The sequence below is a fragment of the Alosa sapidissima genome, chromosome 9 (genome assembly GCF_018492685.1).
Source record: "Alosa sapidissima isolate fAloSap1 chromosome 9, fAloSap1.pri, whole genome shotgun sequence".
Lineage (NCBI taxonomy): Eukaryota > Metazoa > Chordata > Actinopteri > Clupeiformes > Clupeidae > Alosa > Alosa sapidissima.
Window position 1 is genome coordinate 29,954,988 of NC_055965.1, and position 27,250 is coordinate 29,982,237.

Sequence of the window (27,250 nt, forward strand, 5' to 3'; positions counted from 1 at the left end):
AACAAGAAGTGCAAAATATTGTCTAAGGATTTAGACCCATGGCTGCCACTTCAAACGTGCTTCCGGTCATGACTGCATGTTATTATGTTAACTATGGACTTATTGCAACAATTAGTCAATTTTATAATCATTAATTTAACTTTAAAACGTCGTATCAATCCATGTATGAAGGTGTTGGCCCCTGCAGACTTCCCGCCAGAAATACCAGGCAACTACCTCTGAGAGGACTGCATTATGATCGGAATCTAGCCATGCTTCGGTTTTCGTGAGATATTTACACTAAAAATGTCGCGACCCCACAATGAGCAAGATACATCATATTTTAATTTATTTATTTACGGTACGATGACTTTGCTTGAAATTACATCTTATATTCAGTTGTGGCTATGTGCATTCACTAACATTTTCTCTAAAGCATGGCTTCCCAAACTCCATCAATGTGGGCCTCCCCTCCGAAAACAGTGACACCTCCGCGCTACTGGTATCTTGCAGCTAGCTCGGCTGGTGCCACTTTTGCTAAATTACGTTATGAAGTTTGGCACAATACATTCTCACTCAGGATAGGGATCAATAATACTTTCCACTATCCCAAAGATTTAGTATACATCTCTTCTATGATTTATTTCGATTTTATAATGTTGACAATTACATAATTATTGAAAAAAAAAAAAAAACATAGATAGTTCTAACATGAAATAAACGCCTTAATAATCCTTATTTTTTGAATCAACCTTCCACGCCTCCCCTAAAATTATTTGGCGCCCCCCAGGGGAGGCGCGCCTCACAGTTTGGGAACCTTTGCTCTAAAGGAACAAGTGGGCCAGGCTTACATTTACTGGTGTGTCCTGATTGGCTCTTTGCTATCAAGTTTCAGCGAATGAGAATCTGTTTGTGTGACTATATATATTCTGCATGTCCTTGACGCCGCATCATTCTCTGATTATCGAGTAATAAACCTGTTACAACAATGAGCGGACGTGGAAAAACCGGAGGCAAGGCTAGGGCGAAGGCAAAGACTCGTTCATCGAGGGCTGGACTTCAGTTCCCCGTTGGCCGTGTCCATAGGCTGCTGCGTAAAGGCAACTATGCTCAGCGTGTCGGCGCTGGTGCACCGGTCTACTTGGCCGCTGTGCTCGAGTATCTGACGGCTGAGATTCTGGAGTTGGCCGGCAACGCTGCCCGTGACAACAAGAAGACCCGTATCATTCCCCGCCATTTGCAGTTGGCTGTCCGCAACGACGAGGAGTTGAACAAGCTGCTCGGTGGCGTGACCATCGCTCAGGGTGGTGTGTTGCCTAACATCCAGGCTGTGCTGTTGCCCAAGAAGACCGAGAAGTCCAAGTAAACCAGCATCGGCATCAACAAAACGGCTCTTTTAAGAGCCACCCATGTAATCTTATAAAAGCGTTTCCAAAATGTGTCCAAACCTCTAGATATTATAAAATGGTTGTTAAAATATGATATTGTGATATTGAATCGTTTTAGCTTCAATTATTTCCACCCCGTCCACAGTCAAAGATCCTTGATTACTAGCTCTAATCCTCTCTGAAACTTGTGTTAGAGGCCATCATTTGAGACAACATGTCCGAGTGATCGAGTAGGGTCCGTCTGCGGCATAGGCGTGTCCGTCATTAAACAAGAACGCCCATTGGGCGTTCCTGGTACTGCAGCATCGACCAATCACGAAGAGCTTCAAGTGACGCTGGGTATGATGTCATGTCTTCTTCCTTTTCCTCAATTTCATCCCGTGTGTGCACCACTGTCTATGGTGTGCACAAGCGGCAACATTCTAATCTGAACAATGAAGCCTACCCGGAAGTTCGAAAAACTGCAATACATCGAAAATCCGCTAGGGACTGGTCCCAAAAGCGAGCAAATGTCCATAGACTCCCATGTTAAAATGTCCGTTTTCACAGCGTAAATACATGTTTTTAAAGCCTGGTCCCATGGACTTTTATTGTACTTTTTGGTAGTTTCCCAGTGCCTGACAACTGTGAGGGGGGTGATTTTTTTTCTAACTCATTAGTTTAGATCACATTTAGATATAAAATATATGAATAATTAAGGGCGTGGTCGGCTTGATTGACGGCTGACGTCGAGGCATACAGCAGCAGACGTTGCCAGCTGAGTGGAAAGTGGAAACCCTGAAACTTTGACGTCTCAGCCATGATTATACACAGTTACCACATCCTTTCTGAACATCTTTATTCAAAAAGCTGACATAAAATGGTTTGCTAAGCTACTTATTGAAGCCTACTAACCGACACTTTCAGAAGACTTCGTTCCAGTTTTTTCAGGTAAGTGACATTCATTCCACTACTATTTCACGTAGCACTAGATGTTAGCATTATTTAGCATCGAGTGGGCACTAACGTTAGGCTACGTTAGCATCATATCGCCTCAAATAAGTTAATGTTGAAAATGATGACCGAATGGCAGAAGCACACACATACATTTAGTTAACTTGATAAAGTTAACGTTAGTGAAAACCATTGTGCTCCCGTTATGAGTTAGCTTAACGTTGGTCATACTAGCCAGGTGTTAGTCAATGAACAGACAGCTCTAAAGTTAACGTTAGTTCACAAACATACTGGGGCAACAAAGCATGTTTTCGTCAAAAAACCTTTTGTAAATACGCTCTGTGGGAATGCTTAGTCCATTGACAATTTATACAGTCTTTGGGTTGTCACGTTTAAGATAAAAAAAAAAAACTTCAGCCGAAGCATTAAAATGCTTGTTGTCGGCTAGCTGAGGCAAAATTGTGAACCGCTATGAACCATTGACTTATACTTTGAACATGGAGCTGTGATAACAAGCGATAGTTATAACTGACGTTTGAAACTCTTATTGATGCCATTTATTTGTTAAACACAAATTTGAACGAACACTTCTTGTCTATGCAAAGATTCCCTGTAGGTAATCCAGACAGGCTGGGTGCTGGAGAGGGCTCTGGACTCCTAACTTCAATTCTTGTCTGTGCAGTCCATGGTACTTTGACTTTGATTTTTCATACATTTAATTGGAGCAACCTACTGGTTGTATATTCCAGACATCGTTACCATATACTGAACAAACATGAATGCATTTCAGACATTTAGAGTGGCCTTTTATTTTGAGCAGTCCTGTGCAATAACTATCAAAATAATTTATCATTAGCATCTTTTGATAAGTCACACACGGAAAGTAGTTGTATTATGCCTTCAAATCAGCAGGTTTTGGTTGGATACAGATTGCATAATTAAACAATATGGCACCAGTGGCTGGCTACTGTTTGACTGGACCTTGGCCTAACTGTTAATAACTACCTCAATAGGGTGTAGATATGAGCTTACACTGTTTCACTGAAAACACAAAAATACAAGAAATATTTATTCTACAATACTTTAAATACACCACATTTGTTTTTGCTTATTGCCCGCGTAAACAGGGCATGTGCAATAGTTGAATACGCGTGTCCTGTCCCCATTCAGCTAAGTGTTCTGTGAGTTGGTTGTTCATTATAAATATTGGGAGTGAGTCTGCAAATCTTACTTCGTTGTTGTCATACATTGCCTCCACAGTCTATGATTGCCACATAAAAAAAAAAAAATTTAGCTTAATTTGTGAGCACTTGTTCATAGTTTACAGTAAGTTCAAGGATGTGACATACCAATATTTCTGTTTTCAGATCTGGAACATTTTGAAATCCTACCAGATGGGGCAGAAGTCATTGAGCAGTGGCAGCTTCTGATTTCAAGGACTTTGTTCACCTTTATTTACAGCATTTGCATCTGTGTCTTTAAAGTGATCTAATATGTATTGACTATGTACTAGCTTAGTACATATTAGTTTTTGTTATTTTAGTTTCACAAATTCAGTGGTTACCTGTAATGCTCAAGATATACAAGTAAAAAATCACCTTTACTTCTGCATCTGGGTCTTCAATTCAACCTACTGACTGAAGCTGACGGATTTGTATAAATGTTTTTGAAAGCACAGGCAAATTGGTTTGGCATGAGTTTTAATGTAATTCACAGTTCAGAAAAGTTCCATAAACATTTCCAAGTGCAAGTTCAGTGCAATCAACAGTAAGTTTGCTTTCTGATATTTAAAGAACAGAAATGGGTTTGGCATAAGTAAAGGGTAGGTGTAACAGTCCATCAATAAACATAAAGTGAAACGTACTGTATACTCTCAATGGGTTCAATATCACTACACCCCAGCCAAACCACTTCACCTGGACCTCTAGGCCCAGGTTAGAGCCCATGGACCTCCTTGCCGCCTCCTCCCCATGGCGAACTGCCAAAATAGAAAGGTAAACTTTTCATTAGTACCTATATATCTTACAAGATAATACAATAAGGCAAACCAACACTACTTGTTGTAATCAACAAAAGTACAGTTATTGTACAATGCTGTAGTACTATTGTGCGATTTGAAATGGGTCTTCAGTGACAAACTACACTAATATTGGCATTGTTATGCCAAACACCGGACACTAACTGGATTTAACGTTTTGATAATAGCCTGACAAGAAGGGGAAATAAGGAAAGCTAACCGAACATGAACGCTGGATCGTGAAATGGCCACCGATGAGAAATTTCAATGTCATCTTAGACCAAGCTACCACTGACAACTTTAGAGCAATATAGCGATTTCAAAACGTGATATTAAGAGTTAATCAAAATGAATTCATGATGTACAAGTTAACTAATACCCTACTACGATTTTGTTATCAATTCACACCAAACGTTGACAGAATACAGCGAGCTGGCTGATGTTATCGTAAATTAATTAACGTTACAATGATGGCTGCCACTGAGGATATGAGATGCTAACGTTAATCACAAAACAATAAAGGCAAAGATACATTTTTGTCAGTATGAGTTGCTGAACCTGTAACGCTAAACTACTCTACGTTATTTTACCGTAACTTCAGCAAGGGAGGGATAGCTAAGTTTATTTTACCTAGAAGCTAGAATCTGCAAACTCAACTCTTCATTCTCAACTTTTCAACCGTTCACCCAAATACCTTTCAGCATACAAAATTAAAAAGTGTCTGAACATGGCATTAAGAAACATACATGAACTTCACGTTAGCAGATCAAACTTACCAGCAAATTATGTTACAGCAACGTCTGTGCCAGTCCATCTTGTAGGCCTAACGTTACAGATAGCTTAGCTGAGGCTGCTGTGCTCGGCTGACGACGAGGCGGGTTCACCCATAGACTGTATATATAGAACTGGACAGTGTGCCGTCTGTTAAGAGTGATGCGAGCGTTAGTCCAGAGCCCCCTGGTGGCTGGCTGCAGTACAATGTGTAACTCCGCCCATCCCCATGTATTTCAATGGCCAAGTAGCCAACTTTCCGTGTCACTTTTCTCATCTAAAACTATTTTTGTATCAACAACTTTTTATTCGAAAAAATAGTTTTCAAGATGCTTCAATACACACAATTTTTCTTTTCTCGCTGAAATTATTTTTTTTAATGTTATATTAACAAATCTAAAAGGGCGTGTTTACACCTATGATTGACAGCTGGCTGCAGACACTACCGCGACTCGCTCACTTATTTTAACGCCTGATTTCGACCCTATGATTTCGACACATAATCTAACCTAAATAAGTGTTGCTGTTATTATCATTAGGCTATATCTTATCACAGTCTGACTAAATACATATTGATAGTCATACATTGTGTAGTTGCTGGTAAGAGACATCGTTGTTAGTTGTGACAGATTCTTTGTGAAAAAAGATATGTTCTGTTCTTTCGTAGATGCTAAGTATATTAGCTCATAGCATGCTACATCATGCTAGCATTAGCCAGTTGATAGGTAAAGTAAAAGGGCTCTGCTATATTGATCCGAAGTGACGTTAGCCATAGTCACCATCATTTACAGTCCTACTTGTTTGAAATGGTTTAACGTAACCAGTGATTGCCGCCATCATCGTTGCAACTTCATTTGAATATACTTTGTCACTGGAGAAGGCGATGTAAAGTTTCATTAACGTTAACTCTTGCTTAGTTTTGCGAATGGCAAAAAACGCCACCTAGCCTGCTAGGTCGACAACCTCGGTATGCCCATTTATGAATCAGCCCGACAAATAACGTTACTTGTGTTTTAGTGAACACATTATTGGACCATAGCTTAACGTGAGGAGGGATTCAAAGTTACAAATGGCCAATTTGCTTAGTATGCTTAGAACAGCGGTATCTGAAAATGCGTTAAGGTATCGTTGTTACCTGCGATTGCACTGCTGGAGAAGCATTTTGCATGAGAAATCCTCCCGTAACATTTTGCGGGGTAAATCCTCCCGTAGACGTACATCATTTCAAAATAATACGTCTAAATTGAAAACTGTGACAACTCATTGATAGGCCCTCTCAATATGTCTGTAATCGTATGCCTCTACCACAGGCTTGCTAGTCTTTCACCAGAGAGGGTGCTCCATTATAAATCAAAAATGTAATACTGCAGCCTTCATGTCAGCTGTAAAAATATGAGAACATGGACCTACTACATCAGGACAGGATACTCTAAACATTTTACACATAATCAGGAAGCTACTTTGCTGTTCAGTGTGTGATGTGTTTAAAGTGGTACTACGTTTAAAGAAACATTTTTATTCTTTGTTTCAAGTGCATAAGAAAATACCACATTATGATGGTTATGGTTACCCTTAACAAATACAAAACAATATAATACTTAAAACAGGGATCAATCAATAGCCTAATGAAATAAACAATGAGGGGGGAAAGCAATAATAAATAATAATGCCCATTCAATCAATAATATAATAACAATAACATGGTAAGACTACATTAAGGAGAATATCAATAATAAACAATGTCAAATTAATCAACAGCCTATAATGAAAATAAAACAGTACTACTGCATACAAACCATAATGTATAAGAAGTGCTTAAAAGACCAAAAACTATCACAAGAACGAAGAGCACTGGGCAACTCATTCCACCAACATGGTACCACTGAGGAAAAGAGTCTTGAATTTGACCTAGCGTTTAAGACTGGTCGACACAACAGAAGTTCATCAGAAGACCACAGTGGGCGGTTGGGGATGTATATCTTGATCATTGAATTAAAATAACAAGGAGCAGATCCAGTCAATGTCCTATAGGCCAAAGTGAGAGATTTAAATTTAATTCTGTCTACTGTAGGGAGCCAATGGAGAGTAACTAGGAGAGGAGTTACGATGTGTCCTCTTTGGCTGATTGTGGCATGTTGCAGCATTCTGAATGATAGATCACACAAAAGAAATAAAAAACATTCAATATTGATTTAGTATCAACCAATAATTAATCTGATATTAACATTCTTGTAACATCTACATCTTTGTGTAGGCTACAGTTAAATACTAAGCAATGGCCTCTGACTTAAATACCAAGGCAGTTAAATGACCGTGGTATAGTCTACGTGATACACAGGACTACACAGTAAACCCATTTAAAATAGGCAAGGATATGTATTTAATAACATTTGGGGTTGCTCACAGTATACCCACCACTACAACTAACTAACTCGACTACACCACTAGTTAAATGGCGCATTGCAATTTACATTTTGTGTGAGTTCAGGGGCATACAGAAAGTTGAAGTTTGGGTGACATCAATAAAGAAAATAGAAACAAAGGGATGTGTACAGCCTCAAGTATAAATGATGTCACATTAACAGAAGGTTCAGAGCAGAGGCAGACCTTTCTTGGTGCCATGGAAGTTATTGAAAGTCATGTGTTTTCAGAACGTAGTGGTGCTGTGCCATGTCCCATGTATAAGGGGCTTCAGGTTGATCCAGTGACGGTGGGTGATGATGTCAGGGAGATGGATGTCAGGGTACTTGGAGAAAGGGGGAGGACATGCCACCTCAGACCACCCCAGCCAAACATCTTCACGTAGGCATTCCCTTGCTTGCAGACTAATGTAGACCATGGAGACCACCTTGCCGCCACCTCCAGTACATTCAGTCATCACCCATATCTTACCTGCAAAAAGGAAAGTTACAATAAAGTTAGTCAGACAATTTTACAACATTACAAAGCATCTAATCAGGCACTCAACACCACTAGTAATACCAATTAATTAAATATATGTGTGCAATAAACTTCACAGCCTACCTACAATGTTAACTACACATTTAAATATGCGGTGTGAATGTTATTAACTTGCGTCAGCTTGAAAAATAACGTTATCAGTATGACTGATCATGGACGTTAGATGACAAACTAAGGTCTTTCTCAAATGTTCACCGATATCCCTGGGAAGTGACTGGTTCTTGGCGTAGCAGCCAGTGTTTAATGCAGGTGTTTCATTTATCGATCATTCACTTATGCGGTCTACAACTACTGACCTACCGATCTATTTTTTACAGTCTATGCTACCGACCTACCATCACAGAAGTAGCTCTAACAGAGGTGTCGTTAACGTTAAAAATGGCTAGTAGTTACATTAACACGAGGTTGATGAGGTCCATGCTTCACATTACGTTAACGTTAACTTGCGTTGCTTTATCACATCATACCGTTGCTTTATCACATCATATACTGTACTGACTGTCTAGTGTTATTAATCCCCATGTACAGTCAATGGTAACTCCATGTTGAGATGGCATACATGATATTTGAAAACAGCAACAACTAATAAAACCAATTATATCATGCATCGACTGTTAAGGGAGCTGTGTGCTAATCTTCACTTCAATGACTAACTTAGCCTCCCGGTAACGTTAATGTAGCTGCTAACGTTGGCATGTAATTCGCTGTCCGCATTTCTGTTGTTAGCTCATTAGTATTCACCATACTAAATTGTCACAGTCTATAATCAACATAATAAGCTCTCTTAGACGTATTTAAGAACACCAATAGACAAAAAAACGTTTCAGTTGATACGCAACACTTACCAGACAAGAACAAACCGATTGTTGTTTGTACTGTTTAGCTAACTCAGTCACAGCCGTAAAATTCATCCAGCCAGCTAGCCTTCGGCGCCGAGTCGACCTGCGTTGTGGAAAGGAGAAGGGGGCGGGTTTCACTTGACAAGGGGCGTGTTTAACTCGCTGAGTGGCAACTGAGTGGGCGTGCCTGACCGCGACTCCTCTTCACTGCGCATGCTTCAACTTTTGCTGCGCAGCCGCACTTCAAATTGGCTCCAAATTTTCCAAGATGGCGTCGCCTCGGCGGCTTCAATTCCATAGAACACTGTAGAATGCAGCCACACTGTCCAGTTCTATATATACAGTCTATGGGTTCACCGGCTTGCTCAGGAGGTGGGCGGGGTTAGGATTTCCCAAGGTTTTCCAAGATGGCGCCGCCCATACCCCCCATAAACGGCTTCATAACCGTTCTTCAGAAAATCTATGGGTGACGTCACAGACGCTTTGTCCATATTTTTTACAGTCTATGGGTGTGCACAGAGAAGGTTTCTCGGTATTTTCCATTAATAAGATAATTTCCCCGGTTGCGGTCATTCAATGAGAGATGTCAGTAAGTTGACTATTGTTTGTTTTGACAACATTGGGGAAGTATTTCCATTTACCCTACATCACTAAGCTGTTGTTTCGTCGTATCAGAGTCTGATAGTAAATGCAACAAGTGTGGTTCGGTAATCTCATGCTATCTTGTTCATATTTAGCAGCTAGCCAGAAGAGAGCAACGTATAACTTAAAACTGTTTGTAGTTAGATTTTGCTGCGAAGACTTTGCCAAGTATTTTCCTGTGTAGCTGAAATCATAGATAATACTTATATGGACTGAAATGACCAGAGTACATTGTTAATTTGGATGTTCGTGTTCGTTAGCATCGTTGGTAAGAGTTCGTTGGTAAGAGTTAACGTGCTAGCTAGCATGGCAATGGCACACTATTACATTGGTCGATGTGAAGCTACGTTTTGGTGGCAGGTATAATTGTGGGTAAGTAGTGTTTGTTATTCATCTTTCTGTAATCTCTCTAGCCCTGTAGGACAAGCTGGCGGACCCCTCCCACCCTCTCAAGCAAGCAGTGAAAGGTATCACTTACTATATTAAGTCCTTTGCCATTTAGTTTTATTTGTTGCTCATGAAGATGGTTAAAAAAAAACTCTCTCTTTCTCTCTAGCCCTGCAGGACAAGCTGGCGTACCCCTCCCATCGTCTCCATCGGCCCAGTTCAGCACCACCTTCCAGACAGCAAGCAGTGAAAGGTATTACATACTGTCTCTGTACTTTGCCATTTTCTAACATGGCTACAAATTAAACAAAAACAAACTTGGCCATTTATTTGTATTTGGTGCTAATGAATATGATATCTAATCTCCCTCCCCTTCTCTTCTCTTCTTTCTCTCTCTCTCTCTCTCTCTCTCTCTAGTCTTACAGGACAAGCTGTCGGACCATTCTCACACTCTCCATCAAGCACATCAAGTGACAGGCCAATCTTCCCCCCAGAAGTGTTACAACAAATTATTGGAGAAACACTGTGTCTTGATATGTCTATGCTAGGTGTTTTTAACACAGTATCAAAATCTTGCTGTACTGTCTGTCCACTAGCCACTTTTTACCACTGTCTTACTGCTTCACTGTTTGCATGCTATATTAGCACATATGCATAACCCCTCCCTCCATCCCACAGCCGGATTGTGGCCACACTTATACCTTTACTTAATACGTAATGCTTTATAATCAGTACTCGTATAAAGGCTGTAACCCTATTACGTCAACCCATTCTTGCACTGATATAGTTTTTCTATAGTCTTTTTTATATTACCTTGTCTACTCTCTTATATGTCCATATTTATTTTATGCTGGTCTCTAGACTTTATTCTTGCACTGTTGGACTTACTAATTTGCACCATCACCATGACACTCACTCTCACAGAGCACCTTACCTTACTATGCACAGAGAATCACAGGCTCAGTCCGTGCCTCAGTCATTGCAAGCGCCTCATGCTTAATCACCCCTAAGCACACTATGGATACTGTTTTAGACTTGTTTTAGATTTAGTGTTATTCAGTATAATTTGTATTTTAGTATACCCTTTATCTTCTACTGTCCTTATTGCTTAGTTGTGTTTTTTTATATTAGGCCTATATACTTTTATTACTTTTTTTGTTGTTAGTGCATGTTGTGTGTGATGTCTGTATGCTACTGAGACCTTGAATCAATAAAGTATCTATCTATCTATTTATCTATCTATCTAAATCTTTCAAAACACTTGCAAAGCCCTTCCACCCCTCCATTTACATTAATGATGCTTTGGCAGAACGGGTTTTTGGGGTTTCACAGCCTATTTGGCAAATCAGTTATATGCCTATGGGGCTTGTTAGCCTACAGGTGAATAAGCTCCTAGTGTAAGAGTGTTTTTATTATTATTATTATTATTATTTAATTATGTTTTTATTTTTGAATCTTTGCAAGTAACTGTGAATTTGTGAATTGGGCACAATGCACTGAAATACATTCATTCAATATGCTTTACTGACCCCTGATGCTATCGGCCAGCTCTCTGGCTCAAAGCATTAAGTGAACTGCTGTTTCTGAATAAATAGCCTGAGTTTTTTCAATACTGTTCTTGCCTGTTCAAAAGTACAAAAACAACACTACTGTTCTTACCATGTACAACTGTAACCTGGCAGTAGCCAGATGAATTTCGCTCCGCCTAGCTCCACTCATCCATCTGGAACCGATCCATTGAAGTGTTGCTTCAGAAGGCTGGGCCTAATCAAAAAATGCTTGCATATGATTGAATAAGCCACTTGTCCGTCATCTATTGACGTGCTACTTCAACCACTCACATCGAAGCCAACCCGTGACGCTAATAACAGACTCACAGTCGCTTCTACGCTATGTCACATCTATGAAACTCCCGCCCTGCGTCCTGATTGGCTAAACCATAAAGTTGGTTGGAGAAATCACTCTCAATGGAAGAGGTCCCAGATGGATGTGAGTGAAGCTAGGCGGAGCTAAGCGGAACGACATTCATCTGGCTAGGGTCAGGTTAGTACAACTGACCATACTGTGAATATATTAAAAGTAAATAGTTTGAGAACAATTATTTTTATTTGTATCTTTATTGAAAACATTTAATGTGGGGGGGAGTGTAGCCTATGGTATCTGGATTAGAACGGTACAAAGTCCCATGCTCTCTCCAGAGATAACTACACAGCCCCAACATTCTCATTAGATTTGGCTACCATGGAGCCTCCCTGAAATTATCGTAGTTTAGGCTACTGTAATCAGGAAATTACACCTAAACAAGCATCTCTATGCTAGCTGACGTCTGCTTGTGCTCAGATCCTACACGTAGATCAAATGTAAACTTGTACTGTAGGCTAATAGGACTAACGTTCTGTATTGTCGCTAACGCTAGTTCTACGCTACCTGTCCTAGTTCTACTACTCTTTGTGTTCTAAGTGTTATTCTAAAACAACTTCTTTAGAAAGGTTAACTATCTAGCGAATGCTATAACCCAGATGTCGACCGTCGCATTCAGGAGGCGAAGAAGTAGGCAAAGGGAGCCGGATGTTGTTGATAGTGACGAAGAAGGGGGCGTTTTGGTCACCAGCACGGGAACGCCTATTTGTGTCCGCAGCCGGATGATATTGACCTTTTTGGGCACTCATCGGGCATCCTATTCGGTAGAGATGCGCATGTGCAAGGCTTCACGATACCAAGGGGTGGGATATGTGTAGCCAAAGTCACTTTCTAATGAGGAGACACAGCACTCAAAAAATCCTCCATAGAAATGCTTGGGGCTAGTTTGTAACGCTTTGGCAAAGTCCTTTTAGGCAAGTCCCTCCACTCGGCGGCCATATGGCAACGTATTTTGGGCATCCTATTCGGCAGAAATGCGCGTGCGCAAGGCTTCACGACACCATCTTGCTCCAGTGGCGAGTTCACAACACATGATTGGCACGATGTCTTCACAACACACCATATGATTGGCTCAATGTATTCACATCACACCACATGATTGGCTCAATGTATTCACATGTCGACGTTTTGCCGAGGAAGGGGTGGGATATGTGTAGACAACGGCCATATAGGGAAGGAAAGTAATCTCATCGCCATCTAGTGGTTGCGTTCCTAGAGTTTAGCGGAGTGGATGGGATTTTTTTTTTGAGTTTTTTTTTTTGAGTTTTTGTCGTAACACGGTGATAAGAAACTACAGCTGCATGTGACGTCACATGTTTGGGCGCTTAATCTCTAACTGATCGCAACACCTTCATACATGGATTGATACGACGTTTTAAAGTTAAATTAATGAATATAAAATTGACCAATTGTTGCAATAAGTCCATAGTTAACATAATAACAATGCAGTCATGACCGGAAGCACGTTTCAAGTGGCAGCCATGGGTCTAAATGCTTAGAAAATATTTTGCACTTCTGGTTAGATGCAAACTGCATTTCGTTGTTTATTTTCGTTCATTAACGTTAGAACATATAACGTAAATATAATACAGTTAGTTTAGTGTATGGGGTTTTGAGATGCAAAACATTTATCATTTATAAATGGTGGAGCACGTGAAGGTGTTAGTGAAGCAGCTGTCCTCATCCATAAAAAACTGCACGCTTTTCGCATATTGTTAAATATCAACAATTGACGATGAAAAACACAAAACAAAGAAAAAGGGGAGTGGGGGGTTGGGTATGTGTTTGTATCCAGTGGTGGGTTGACATTGCGGCCCACCCCTTTCGGGAATGATGTTGTACAATGCCTGCATACCACAAATAGTGCAATCATACAATCAATGACAGCATGTGGTTATAAATTCTTTGATGCAACAGTTGCTTTTTTTTTTTGAGTGACATTTGGGTAATTTTCTGCGGCACACCTGATGATCTCTCACGGCACACTAGTGTGCCCCGGCACAGTGGTTGAAAAACACTGGTCTAAACCATAGATATAACAGAGCCCGTCTACGTTGAGCCTGGCCACTCCGTAAAAGTCCCATTGTACCGAATTTTGGTTGCAGTTCCACCAAAGTTCCACTGGGGGCGATCGCCATGAGTGCAGAATGAATGGGAGTCAATGGAGCTAGACTGCTAAATTTGTCTCTTTCACCTGATTGTCGTTGACAAATCTCAGATTTGATTGTAGTTTGTGTAACTTCAACATGGGTTATAGGTCAAAAGTTGAAAGAACGAACGTCGAAAGAGCTTATGTCCTTTTGATTTCTTACAGGTTGGGTCATTGTTGCCCATAACACGCTAGCATTGTGCTAATGAAAGATTAGCAGGGAGTCCCAAACATATTTTAATTCAAAATGTGTGAACTCTGAACTCTTGTGTCTTTGCATACACAGCTCAAGTTGTGAACAAGCAATATCCTACAAATAATGTAAAGTTCTCAAACTATGAGAGTTTTATGAAGTGCTGGCAAAAACATCTGAACTTTGTGAACTCTATGAACATTGAACGAGTGAATAAAAATAGAAATAATTATCCCAGAAAGTCCCAGAAATATGACTTGAATAGAAGTTAGTTATTAACAATTAATTGATAAAATACTTTGAGCACTGATGCAGTCAGTATAGGCCTCTTACATTGTTTGCAGATAGGCCTACATTTCATTCCGTTTTCGATGGCAAACAGTGCCAAAATAACCACCAGTGGACAAAAAGAGTATTACATGTGTACTGTTAAGACTCGCCATAGAGAATGAATGGGGGAAATTACGGAGGTCATAGTTTGGCGATGTCGTACTCCCACACGGGCCAGATGCTATATACCACGGACATGTTTTAGGGGGCCACCCAAAATGAGGTGGCGGGCCGTAGTTTGGGGACAACTGGTCTAAACCACTGGCGGTCAAACGAGTTGATGACGTAGCCTACTGCTGTGTCTTTAAATTGATAGCCTATAGATCTACCAGACAGACAAAGACAGGATAGGATTGGATAAAAAGTTTAATCCAATGAAAGAATAGCTTGGATATAAGCATATTAGAACTGACTGAATATAGTAACAGTCTTTGACATAGGCCCCCCGTCTCTGATCCGTCAGTGAGCGGATCTCAATTCCTGCCAACTGGTGTTGGTGGCTGAAGGAGTAGAAGACGAAGCTGGCACGCCGCGGCCATCAGGACATGGACTGCTAGCGACAGTGGCTGGAGGGCTGGAGGAGGCAGCATTGACGTCGGCGCACTAGAGTAGCAGAAAGAAGTGTTAATAACAATAATATTAAAAATAATGGCAGGGCTGTCAAAATAACACGATCATTTTGAATTACAGAAAGAATAACACGTTTAAAAACAAATAATGCTGATTAATCACATTTCGTAGTGACTTTTGACCCTGTGCAGTCTAGCTACATGAAGGACTGAAGGAGGCAAAATGAGAAAGTACTGCTTGGTCTTGTGAATGAAACATTTAGCCTAAACATTTTTAAAAATGTATAAATAGTCACTTTAAGAGCAATTCACATTTAGTTCTCAATGATCTTTTGCCAGCTCCACTCAGATTCTAAAAATAATTCTGTGGAAATGCATTGATTCCAGTTGCATCCAGTAGCAGCAACTGGAATCCATGCATTTCCACAGAATTATTTTTGGAATCTGATCCCTTATCATACCTTTTCATTCGTACTCATCGCTCGACTTATCGTGACTAAATTCAAGATGGCAGCGAACGGTAAACCTCCTGAAGGTAGGCCTACTGTCTGTATAAATCGTCTTGTAAATAAACTACTAGTGCTTTCAAAGTTCTCAATGTCTCGTTTTAAATGGGCCCTCGGAAGTCTACCAATGAAGTGTGGAGCTACTTTGAGCGTCTTAAATGGTGCAAAACAGTGATTTATTTGCATGGCTAGACCGATGCCCAAGGCACCCCCTTTGAAAACCTGTTGGTAGCATTGGCTAACTAGCGCCAGATTTTGGAATCCAGGGGATAAGCCAAGATGAGCTATGAGACATATGTTAACACTCGGTATCATGTTTCAACACACTTTAGGTCAATATCACACTGGAATTCTGTTCTGTTCTGTTGATGTATCTATACCCAATATGGGATTGAATCTATACCCAATATTAGAAATTAGAAAATGCATAATTTTGTCATTTTCGACCCCCTCTCTATTCAAATTGCTATATCTCCAAATGGAATTCTCATTTCGTTGTGGCACACCTCATTTGGTCGTGACATATGTCATGCACAAACTAGCGCACAACCTCAACGTTGTCATTCTCAGCCACTCCCTATGTTCGCTAATTGGACAGGTAAAACTTGGCCTGAGAAAACCTGTGAATATACCGAAAACCCAGACGACGTACTGAAGGAAAATTAATATTGTGCGGAAGCACGTAGGAGGATGGAGCCAGGCTAACATTGACTAGCTGCAAGAGGCAAATGTCCTACTGTTCACTGTGGATCAGCAGCGGAACAGTTTAAATGTCGGCGTTATGCTCGTGTTGAACTTGAGAATGAGGTAGAACTTAAGCGTATACCTTAACTAACATTGTCGACCGCGACTGCTACCGCTTTATCATTTCCAATGTGATTCCCTCCTAAGAGACGTCTTGACGATAGACTCACCTTCGTCTCTACACGCTGTAGCACCTGTTTCAGCTTGTCCACAGTGACTTGTTCGATCTCCTCCACCTGGCCAAGAGGAACAGGGCAAAAGGGTCAAAGGACAAGGGTGAGAGGTTGGGGTTTAGGGACGAGAGGCCTGAGGTGAGACGACAGTGAGCCCCAAGACCCTCTCCAAAATGCCCTGATCTGGCTTGAGTATGGCCCAGCAGTCACATCCCATAGGAAAGCAACATTTGAAATGAGATCTCACCTTGGTGAGACCAGAATAGATTGATCGCATAAGTATGGCCTAGCAGTCACATGCCATAGGAAAGCAACATTTGAAATAATGACCCTCTCCAAAATGCCCTGATCTGGCTTGAGTATGGCCCAGCAGTCACATCCCATAGGAAAGCAACATTTGAAATGAGATCTCACCTTGGTGAGACCAGAATAGATTGATCGCATAAGTATGGCCTAGCAGTCACATCCCATAGGAAAGCAACATTTGAAATAAGATCTCACATGTTTCTCCTAATGTTGCTACACTGCAATGGAAATCAGGCGATTTCGGAAGGTATGTATCTTTAACTTTTTTTATCCAGACGGCAATTTCGTTCAGCCTTAAGCAGGTGTCATTCATGCTAACTAACGTTAGCTAACATTAACTCACAGCTAATGTTAATGTTAAATATACACAAAGACAGACTCATAAACACATAGCTCTTTGTTCACTGGGTATGAACTGCTGACAGAAACAAAACAAACTTTTACAACGAACTAAAATGAGCATACCAACAGCTGGTAGGTTAACGTTAGCAGACCGTATAGCTATGCTAATTAAATATGCTTTGTGGTATTTGTACAGCCTATGGTTGCAGCTAACGTTTGTCAGCTAATATTAGCTAACACAGTTGAGGTAATGTTAGTCTCTTCACAAGCCACACGTACGGTAATAATCATGGCAAACAACATCTTATTAATTCATTCAGGGTAGCTTCATGTTATTAACCTGACTCTCGACTCTTCCACTTAGCTACGCCTAGCTCCACACATCCATCTGGGATCGCTTCCGTTGAGAGTGATTTCGGCACCAGATTTTATGGTAGAGCCAATCAGGACGCAGGGCTTGAGTTTCATAGATGTGACGTAGCGTAGAAGCGGCTGTGAGACTGTTCTCAGCGTCACGGGTTGGCTTCGATGTGAGTTGTTGAAGTAGCATTAAAAATTACAAAGAAGTCCGCACACTAGAGCTCCATTATTTTTTTTCCTTTTTATTCACCACATGTGACGTTTCGGGACACACTGCCTTTCCTCAGACATGTTAGCTTTGTCCTGATCGGTTCCTTCTTTGATGTTGTTCATGCTGTATATATCGCACATATCGATGTGGCTGCCTGTAACATTTATGTAATTTTTGTATTATTCACTACTCCTCATTGTGATCTAGTGGTACTATCTGGTATATGAGTGCATTGAAATACTGTTGTGCTTTGTGTTATTTATTGCACGTTGGCACTTTATTTTATTGTATTGTACTTATTGCATTTTTGCACACTGCATTTTGCACACTAGCACTTGAAGCACTTTGCACTCGGCACTTTAATCACTTGCATCATGTGATGTCAGGTGTTCAATTAGTATAAGTATGGGCTGCTAGGTACCTGTCTTATGTCTGAGGAAGGGCAGTGTGTCCCGAAACGTCACATGTGGTGAATAAAAAGGAAAAACAATAATGGAGCTCTAGTGTGCGGACTTTGTAATTTTTATTGTCACTTTTTGAGTCCAGCACCTACTTTTTTAACATTTAGATGTGCGCACCTTTTTCTACATTATTGGTTGAAGTAGCATGTCAATAGATGACGGACAAGTGGCTTATCCAATCATATGCAAGGATTTTTGATAAGGCCCAGCCTTCTGAAACACCACTCCAATGGATCGATCTCAGATAGATGAGTGGAGCTAGGCGGAACGAAATTCATCTGGCGAGAGTCAGGTTATGAAATTATAGCCATTAACGTTACTAGGTGTTTTTGGTTGTAGCATTATCAGACAGTCATTTAGCTAACCCGGTAGCATCTACAAGTTATTATGTTAAAACATTTCCATAGGTGGTCATGGTTTTCGAATGTGTTGCTCTAATATTGTTAATGTTTGTCAACATCATTCACTGATAATGGTTCATAAAAGTCTTGATATGAAGTTCTGTAAATATCAGTGATTAATGCACTCTTTTTTGTTTGATTCACAGGGGTGACACCTAAAACGGACGGTGGAATCTGCCTGCCTTCATGGAAGTATCACATGATTTGCAAACATTTTAGTTATTATCAATTAATAGTGATTGGATTAAGGAGGAAAATAAGATACCTTAGAATAACCCATAAATTAGGTGAAACCCAGAAATGACTTGACATGTCTTGTTTAATCTCATCATGATATTTTTTTTCTTTATGTTTGGCCCTAATACTCTGTTTCTTTATGTTTGGCCCTAATACTCTGTTTTCACTGGAAAAAATGTTTTTGATGGGCATGAATGCACCATAGGTGTGTCCTATATGTCTAGTATGCTCATTGCTGTGTGCATGTTGTTTGTGATTGTTGTTTTAATGAATATTATGCTTCAAGATGTTGTTTTTTTAAAACTACATTTAACTCATTGAATGCCAAGCTGTTTTCGGGAGCTTTGTCCTAGAGTGCCAGCAATCTAGACCATTGTTGATTATTTTTGTACAGCCACAGCATATTCTGTGTTATAGCTATGAACACATACAATAGCTCGATTAAAAGGTGAGACTTTAAGCTTTCGGTGGGTGCAAACCGTGTATTTCTACACGCCTCTGTTCCTGAGAAATCCCAAGCTAAACAGTGGCTAGTTTTCATCAAAATCGCTGTTTTTTTCTAGAAATGGAGATACGTCTTTCATGAAATATGAAGTGTTGCCTGTTACTTACTTGTGTAAACTTTCCGGGAAGTGATCAGCGAGACCTTGCGAGACTGCCACCTAGTGATAGACCCACGAAAATGGCCTGGTTTTGACCTGACGTGCATGCGTCACTGATTCGACCCAAAGCGGCAACCGAGTTATGATAAAATGTCCAGATTGTGCGTTTTCATGAGTTTCACGATCGTCATATATTTAATTTCCATTCATCACAGAGTTCCCAAAATCACATATAAGGTGTGTTAGAGTGTCTAGTTTCGCAATTAAAAAAAAAAAAAACGCTAAAAACGTAATATTACGTTTTTGGCACTCAATGAGTTAAGTTCCCTGTTACTTGCAAATTTTAAAAAATGTCTAGTTTATTCACATGAATTCCTGTTTATTTCCGTATATTCCCATTAAGTTCCATCCAAGATTCTAACTTTGAACATTCCTGGAATTTTGCAAATCTAACCCCAATCCAAGACTCGTATTAAGTAGTTGGTTTCTGTCTTTGTTCATGCAAAAAAACAAGAGAGTGTGTATTGTGTGTGTGTGTGTGTGTGTGTGTGTGTGCGTGTATTGTGTGTGTGTGTGTGCGTGTATTGTGTGTGTTTGTTTGTGTGTGTGTGTGTGTGCATTTGCAGGGCCTCTTACCTCTCTGTGGTACATAACGGGTAAGACGGTTTCCTTGAGCTTTCGAGGGATACTAAGGAAAGAGAGGCGTCAACACTGACATTCATCATCATACACTCTCAAAAATGATGTGTTAAATAATTACACATTTTTTGTGTCATCACAATTTTAACACAATTTGTGTTATTTTGTGTTGTTACTGTGTTATATTACTGGAATATACTGCCCAACACAAAATGTGTTGAATTATTGGCCAATCCCTGGTGTCCTGGATGAGCCGTTACCCTGAGAGGAGAGGTTCTTTTCTCAGCACTTCATTTTATCTTGGCGCACTGGAAGAAGGTGCAAGTGGCACACAGAGTGGATGTAAATGTCTGAATAAAAGGTAAGGTAGACCCATGTCTTCAGACGTATTTGTTATGTTTATTTTAAAGACTGTTGCAACTTGCAATATTGTAAAGGTTAAATGATAATAAAGTCCAGCATCGATTGTTAGCCAAGTAGCTTCTAGCTCTAGCAGCTAGGTTATTGATTAGCAATCGTTATGCTAGTCCATGTTAAGTCAATCCTGACCTTACATTAACACACTCTGAAAAACACTGGCATACATGTAGAAACTAAAATATTCTAACGTTACGTCATCTCATATTACTATGTGGGTAAATCCGCATTTTGGGTAAAGTTTTAGCTATGGACAGCTAACGTTAGCAAGGTTTGTGGGAACTGGTATGACCTTGTAGTGCTAACAAGGTACGAAATGCTAACGTTAGGACAAAACTACAAACTACTATCTACGTTACACATTATGATAAGTTACAACACTATCTAACTTACTATAACTACTATAAATCATGATAACCACCGTTATGGATTTAATTCACTTTTACTTGCATAGATAACGACCATTTTATTCTGAACAATCGGTGGTTAACGTTAACTTTACAAGCCATAATAGACATAAGGTCAGGTAACGTGAGTGTAGTCGTTTTTGGCCTATGAAGTTATATCTCTTCTGCTCCACGACATAACATTAGAACATGTTCACGATTAGTCTAGCAAGTTAATGATGATGAATGAACTTAATGCATTTAGAAGCTACCACAAGGGAAAACACATTTGCATTCCGAAAGCGACACTAACGTTAGTGAACACGGTTTGATGAAACAATATTGCATGCAGTTAGACCCAGTGTTGAACTAGCTTCTACATCTATGCACAACGTTATGATTATCTTTTATAGTTTATGGAGTGTGTAGTTTGCTTTTTTGGGGTGCAGGTTAAGCAATAATGTGACGCATTAATGAAACGGTAATCAATGCTGGCATTTTGATAATAACCTAAAGTAACATTTCGTTTCTGACCAGTTTGCTAATGTTAGTCACCCAGATTGTGTGTTCTTATTTTGGAAATGCTGAATGATTTAAAAATTAAACAGTATGGAAGTTGAAATAAGTTATGTGTTCACAATATGGTGTGAAATCAAATTTATAATAATCTATTTTGTTGCAGCTACAAGGTTGTGGATTGCTGCTAGACATCCAACGTTGGAGGTTTTTGCAGTTTCCACGCTTTGTGGACATGCCATATATGGTGAGTGCATATTGTTTTGGGACAATGAAAATAATAAAAGTTGGATGAATTGTCTTTAATCCCTCTGATATCATTCTAATTATTCAAATGACCTATTTGTAATAAAAATAGTAAAATAAAGATGAAAATAATGAAAGTTGGATGAACTGTCTTTAATCCCTCTGATATCATTCTAATTATTCAAATGACTGTATTTTGTCCATTTATGTACTTTGACACAGAATTTGGAAAAATGTTTCCTGGAAAAGCTGTTGTTCATCCGAAAATGGGAGGGAATGTCCACAAGTGAACCTGCAGCTGCCTTGCCACCAGTTCCTGAGGATGATGGTAGGAGGAATTATCTCTATTAAGCTTTTGTGCCACAGTGAATGAATGCAATTGATTTTAACAAGAAAGTAAGAGTTTACTAAATTTGTTTGTTTTTATAGTTTCATGTTACACAGCTCTTCATAAGCTTGTCCATCTGCTGCCCCCCACTGCATCAGGCAGGGGCAAATGGGAACACCAAATGCAGTGTGAAGTCAGCTTTGGGCTACCTTTTGGATATAAAACCGGTAGGCCCCTCCTATAGTAAATGTTTCTTTTGTGTGCTTACAGTACGGAACGCCTATACTGTATGTTTTATGGTGCAATGTTATATCTGGTATAATGTAAAATGAGTATTGTCAATTTGTAAATTGCTTGAAACCCTTCATATGTCTAATGACTTGTTTATGTTCTTGTTTTTTCTTTAAAATAACAGACTGGAACCAGCATTTCCAGTGTGCTGAACAATCCTCCTGATAGATCAGTAGAACATTGCCAGCCCCACTTGGTGTGCATTGGAGATCCCTCCGCCTCCGCCCAATACATCATTGTTGCAGAAAACGACTTGCCATTCCTCTTAAGGAAAACGGTTTGAGAAGTTATGCAGATTTTACCAGAAAGTGAAAATCAAAATGTTTTTCTTAAAGGTCACATTCACTGAGAAACCGTTTAATACTTGTTACTTTTGAAATACTATAGCTCATTCCAAGTTGCATATGCATGCTGCACGTGAAAATGATCTTCTACCCCCATTGCCCGCATTAGCCAATGAAAGAAAATACAAGGAAAAACAAGCGAATCAGAAAGAGCCCTTCCCAATGACGCCGAAGGGAAACTGACTATTCATGGCCTCGCCCACCTTGGCTTGTGACCGCCTACAGGAAGACTGGAAGATTTTGCGGCTAGGGGATTGTCTCTCTGCAGCTAGTAGGAGCTAACAGCAAGTTGCCAACATGGCGGAAAAAAAATCGTGCCTGTTTTATTGTTTTGGCAATAACACATCAATGTTGCATGTCTTGCCTTAGAAACATGAGTTGAGGAAGAAATGGTTTGGATTTATCGTTGGAACACCACCACCGAAGTAGTGTAACATTAGTTCTGTGTTCCAATCATTTCAACCACACTCACTGCCTTAGAAAGTGGTTTTGCATCGATGTTCTGAAAACCTGATTCTGTACCGTCATGACGATCGACCACCAGCTCACAGGCTGTAAGTACAAACAAACTTTTCCACCTAACGTCTGTTACAAAATAGCATGTTCATATTCTTCACGTTAGCATGCATGAAAAGGGTACAAGCTAGGCTTAGGCTAGCCTATATTACAGGAAGCTACACCAGGCACGTAACTGAAGTGTTCTGTTCGCGACGTGTAAAATCAGAGAATGCCTAATAGGAAGGGCTCTGGTAAAATCCATTAGAGGAATGGTCTATTTTCCCGAACGTAGCCTACAGGCCACTAACACGCCAGGTGTAGCTACTTCCATTGATTAGGCCTATTGGAAGCTAATTGTTGCAGTACATAACGCGAACGGAATGCTTTAGTTACGTGCCTGGTGTAGCTACACTCATAAGAAACTGACCACACCACCCAGAGATTTAGCTTGTTGAACCTATAATCTTCTAACCTAAGCGTTAAACCACAAATAATAATATTAGCAACAATATTTTATGCTCAACTAAGTACGGGTATTGTTCTAGTCTAAACAGGGAAAATCAAAAACACAATACCCCTGCACTATTAGGCTAAGTTGCTATCACTAGAGCTCAGGTATTTACACTTCAGTCTAATTTATGTCTTCTTGCCATTATTACATTGACATACAATGATGTTTTGTTTGATTACTTGCTGTTTACTTAGTGTGTATGTCTTCCAGAGCACATCCTCATGTCAGGCTACACAGCTTTCTAGCCTACATTAGGTCATCACGTTAGAAGCAAAGGTTCATTTCATTTCATTTATTTTTTTAAAGGACAGTGCACATTGATCAACATTTCTGTAAATGTGCCAGTGTTAGCCAGCAGGCTAATTTTCAACTGTAGTCCATTGGCAAGATGTTATACTAGGCACATGGTGGCTAAAAAAACCCCATATTAAATCACATAGCAATTGACATACAGCAATAGAACATAATGCCATAATACTAGCTCCAATAAAACATTTAAAACATAAGACATATAACCATACAGCCAAACAACCCTTAAGGGATCAATAAAGTAACCATCTATCTATCATACATACACCATGGGTTACAGGACAGCTAAACTATAGAGGCAGACCAACATTAATGTATTATGAGAAGTGCTCACATTTTTGTATGCTCAAAAGCCAGTCCTAAAGATGGTGTGTGAATGTATGGTGAGAGGTGGACGAGGTTTGTGATCTAACTTTTATTGTTGTACTAGTTAGTTTCTAGAAGTCTTTTTCTAGTAGGCTAATACAGGTTCTTATGTGCTCGTCAATGTTTTGGAAAGTCAATTCATGGGTTTCTTCAGGTCACTTTCCACAGGTGTATAAAATCAAGCACCTCGATTATGAATGCAGACTGCATGGTGCTTGATTAATACACCTGTGTAAATGGACCTGATGAAACCCATGAATTGCATAACAGATAGAATTGATATTACCGAATGTCTTCTTGTGGGTGTGCTACTTAGTACATCATACACCTTACCACATTCACTAAAATATTTTTGTTTCCATTGTACCAGTACAGTTTTGTGAGATAGTGAATGTCCTGTGTACTATTAGTATCTTGTAACTTGACAGTAATACATATTTATTTACTTTAGGTACCCAAACAGAATACTTCATGAAAAGTATGAGTATTGATACAAGCACTTCGGATACACCATGGGCATGGGGGCCTGCTACCTCTACTGCCATCAAGCCTGTTCATCCAAGGCCAGCTAGAAGACCTCGGGTTGATCAAGAGGAGGAGGAGGATGAAAGCGACATCTCCACAATAACACCTGATGGCTCCACCTATGGCCCAGCGCAATCAAAGAGCAATGTTATAAAATCATCACAGCCAACGAATGTGTTTTGTGTGTTGTCCCTTTGGATCCCCAGGACAATACAAGCCGAAACAACAACTCAGACCTTTTTCCCTAAATAATCCCAGCACTATTTTACAAAGGATCTGTAGGCCAGATGTCTGCATCATCTGGCAAAAAGAAGACATTGTTAATTCTGTGCATAGTTTGGATGTTCTTGTTTTGTGTTTGCATTATTTTAATAGACTGCAATATTACTATTTGTCAGTGTTTCACGGACCACCTAGCAAAAAAAAAAAAAACAGTAGACCTACTTCAACAGTATATTACACAATAGGCCTTCTTACTGAACCACCTTGCTTATTGTCTTTGCACCTTGCTTATGGTGTCAGAGGATTCGTATGATTTAAACTGGCATAGGTTACATCAGTGTTGCAGAACTGTTTGGATTTACATACAAGTTGGTTCAATATTGCAAACAACTCCTCTATTATATTTTACCACATCTACTTGTGGAACACTTGAGAGAGCTTGCGGACCACACTTTGAGTACTACTGCTGTATGTAAATATAATAAAGTTGTTTATAGACAATTGACCTGTTTTGTATATTTGTTTTAGGAGTTTCATCAGTTTTTGTCCCTTTTAAGCTAAAGGTTTATCTTACCTTTCATATCTTCTGTCTCACAGAGGGCCATAGTCGTCATAGTCGAATGTTTAGTGCATTTTGAAGGGAGTACATTATGCTAAGGCAGACTGGTTCTAATCCTGGGTACAGGGTCATACAGACAACAGGGGTACTGGTGTTGCCCATTTTTCTAACCACATGAGCAATCCCCTTACGAAAAAGTAGTATAGGAATCTTATAATATTTGGGACAAAATATTATAGTAATCTTATAGGAATAATTGGGACATACTGTAGAAGTACTACTAATAACTCTATAATATCCTGTAACCGCTATAGTTTTTCTATAGTAGTCTTATAGTACCTATAGTATGTCCAAATACTATAGTATTCCTATAAGATTACTGTAATATTTAGTCCCAAAATACTATAAGATTCCTATAGTAGGCTACTTTTTCTGTCATACGTGACAGAAAACAACTTGAGTAGGCTAACCTCTGCCAATGCCAGGCTATCAAAGCCATAGTTCTCATTACCGGAGTCTTGCAGCACACATTCTCTGCTTCTGTGGGCATTCTGGTACAATTCCAGCAAAATATAGCTAGGTAGGCGTGTTTGCATTTAGATCTATCTATATATTGGGCTATGACCAAGTGGTCTTTCAATGATAGTATCATGGAATTCAAACCATAACTATCTAGCTATTCCGATAGCATTAGCAGGCTAGGTCAGTGGCTGAACTGCATTTAGGGTGCTTACCTGTGTTGTGAAATAAAATATCTACTAGGAAGATTGCAAAGACTTTTGACTGTGTAAAGAAATAGGTCTTTATTTTAAAACGTTTCCAACTGTTTATTACTTGAAAGCAAGATGACGATTGTCACAAACGTTTACCTCTTTTAGGAGAAATTTTAAGCTGACAGGCAATTGTTACCATTCTATTAAACCAACGTTCACCGACAAACGATCAGGAAGCGGTTCTTCTTCCTACTCGAATACTAGGATCAAACACATGAAGTTGTATCTCCGAAGACATTTTCTGCAACAGTTTTGACTCGAGTTTTAGCCAGGTTTTAGTACTGTAAAGTTGAATATGGAGCATAGCACAGGCAGAATCGGATGAGGACGCACTGGAGGAAGCGTCACAGTACTGTTAGCCAATCAGAGGTGAATTCATTAGCATGTCATTAATATTCATGACTAGAGGCGAAATCCAGTCGTTCCTCCCCGCCCACCTTCCCCACCAAACTAGAACAGCATGAAACAGACGCAGCACAGCATTTTTTTCACCAAAACCGGCTCACAGGGCATTCATCAATACTACAGACCACTGCAAAATTAATGAAAAAACAATGAGATGAGACCTTTAAGGATACTTGTTACAAAGTTTTTCCATAACCATTTCCATGCAATTGCTGTCCAGAGAAAAGAGGACTTTAAACTAATTAGTATAAGAGATTTAATTGATTTTAGACCAATACATTTGATTTTTTAACAATAATATTTTTGTAAACCCTCGCTATGAACTTGTGTAATGTTTATGTGTACAATATTTGTAATAAATAATACATAATTTCACATTAGGCTGTCAGGAATTCATCTTTATTGCACACACTATTTGGTTTAAATAATTTCATAATTGTCTTATCTGCTAAGATCCATAAATATGCTAAAAATATAAATAAAACGACAACATG

At 39.6% G+C, this 27,250-nt stretch overlaps 1 protein-coding gene and 1 long non-coding RNA gene across 2 annotated transcripts; both read left to right on the forward strand.

Annotated features, from left to right (window-relative positions):
- Positions 1-819: 819 nt before the first annotated feature.
- LOC121719593 (histone H2A type 2-B-like) lies at positions 820-10,705 on the forward strand. Its single transcript, XM_042105357.1, has 4 exons — positions 820-1,341; positions 9,944-9,997; positions 10,087-10,170; positions 10,335-10,705. Exons 1-4 carry the CDS (start codon positions 968-970, stop codon positions 10,573-10,575), a joined length of 753 nt encoding a protein of 250 aa, XP_041961291.1. The 5' UTR covers positions 820-967; the 3' UTR covers positions 10,576-10,705.
- LOC121719724 lies at positions 1,785-3,717 on the forward strand. The gene is made up of 3 exons (XR_006034339.1): positions 1,785-2,297; positions 2,906-2,988; positions 3,668-3,717. It is a non-coding gene; the product is annotated as an uncharacterized LOC121719724 (long non-coding RNA).
- Positions 10,706-27,250: the final 16,545 nt, after the last annotated feature.

What these genes read in the sequence shown, in the direction of transcription:
- LOC121719593 (XM_042105357.1), top strand. Translation starts at nt 968, where the DNA reads ATGAGCGGACGTGGAAAAACCGGAGGCAAGGCTAGGGCGAAGGCAAAG. An exon ending in AAGAAGACCGAGAAGTCCAA is followed by an intron (nt 1,342 to 9,943) that starts GTAAACCAGCAT and finishes TAATCTCTCTAG; the next exon opens with CCCTGTAGGACAAGCTGGCG. An exon ending in CAGACAGCAAGCAGTGAAAG is followed by an intron (nt 10,171 to 10,334) that starts GTATTACATACT and finishes CTCTCTCTCTAG; the next exon opens with TCTTACAGGACAAGCTGTCG.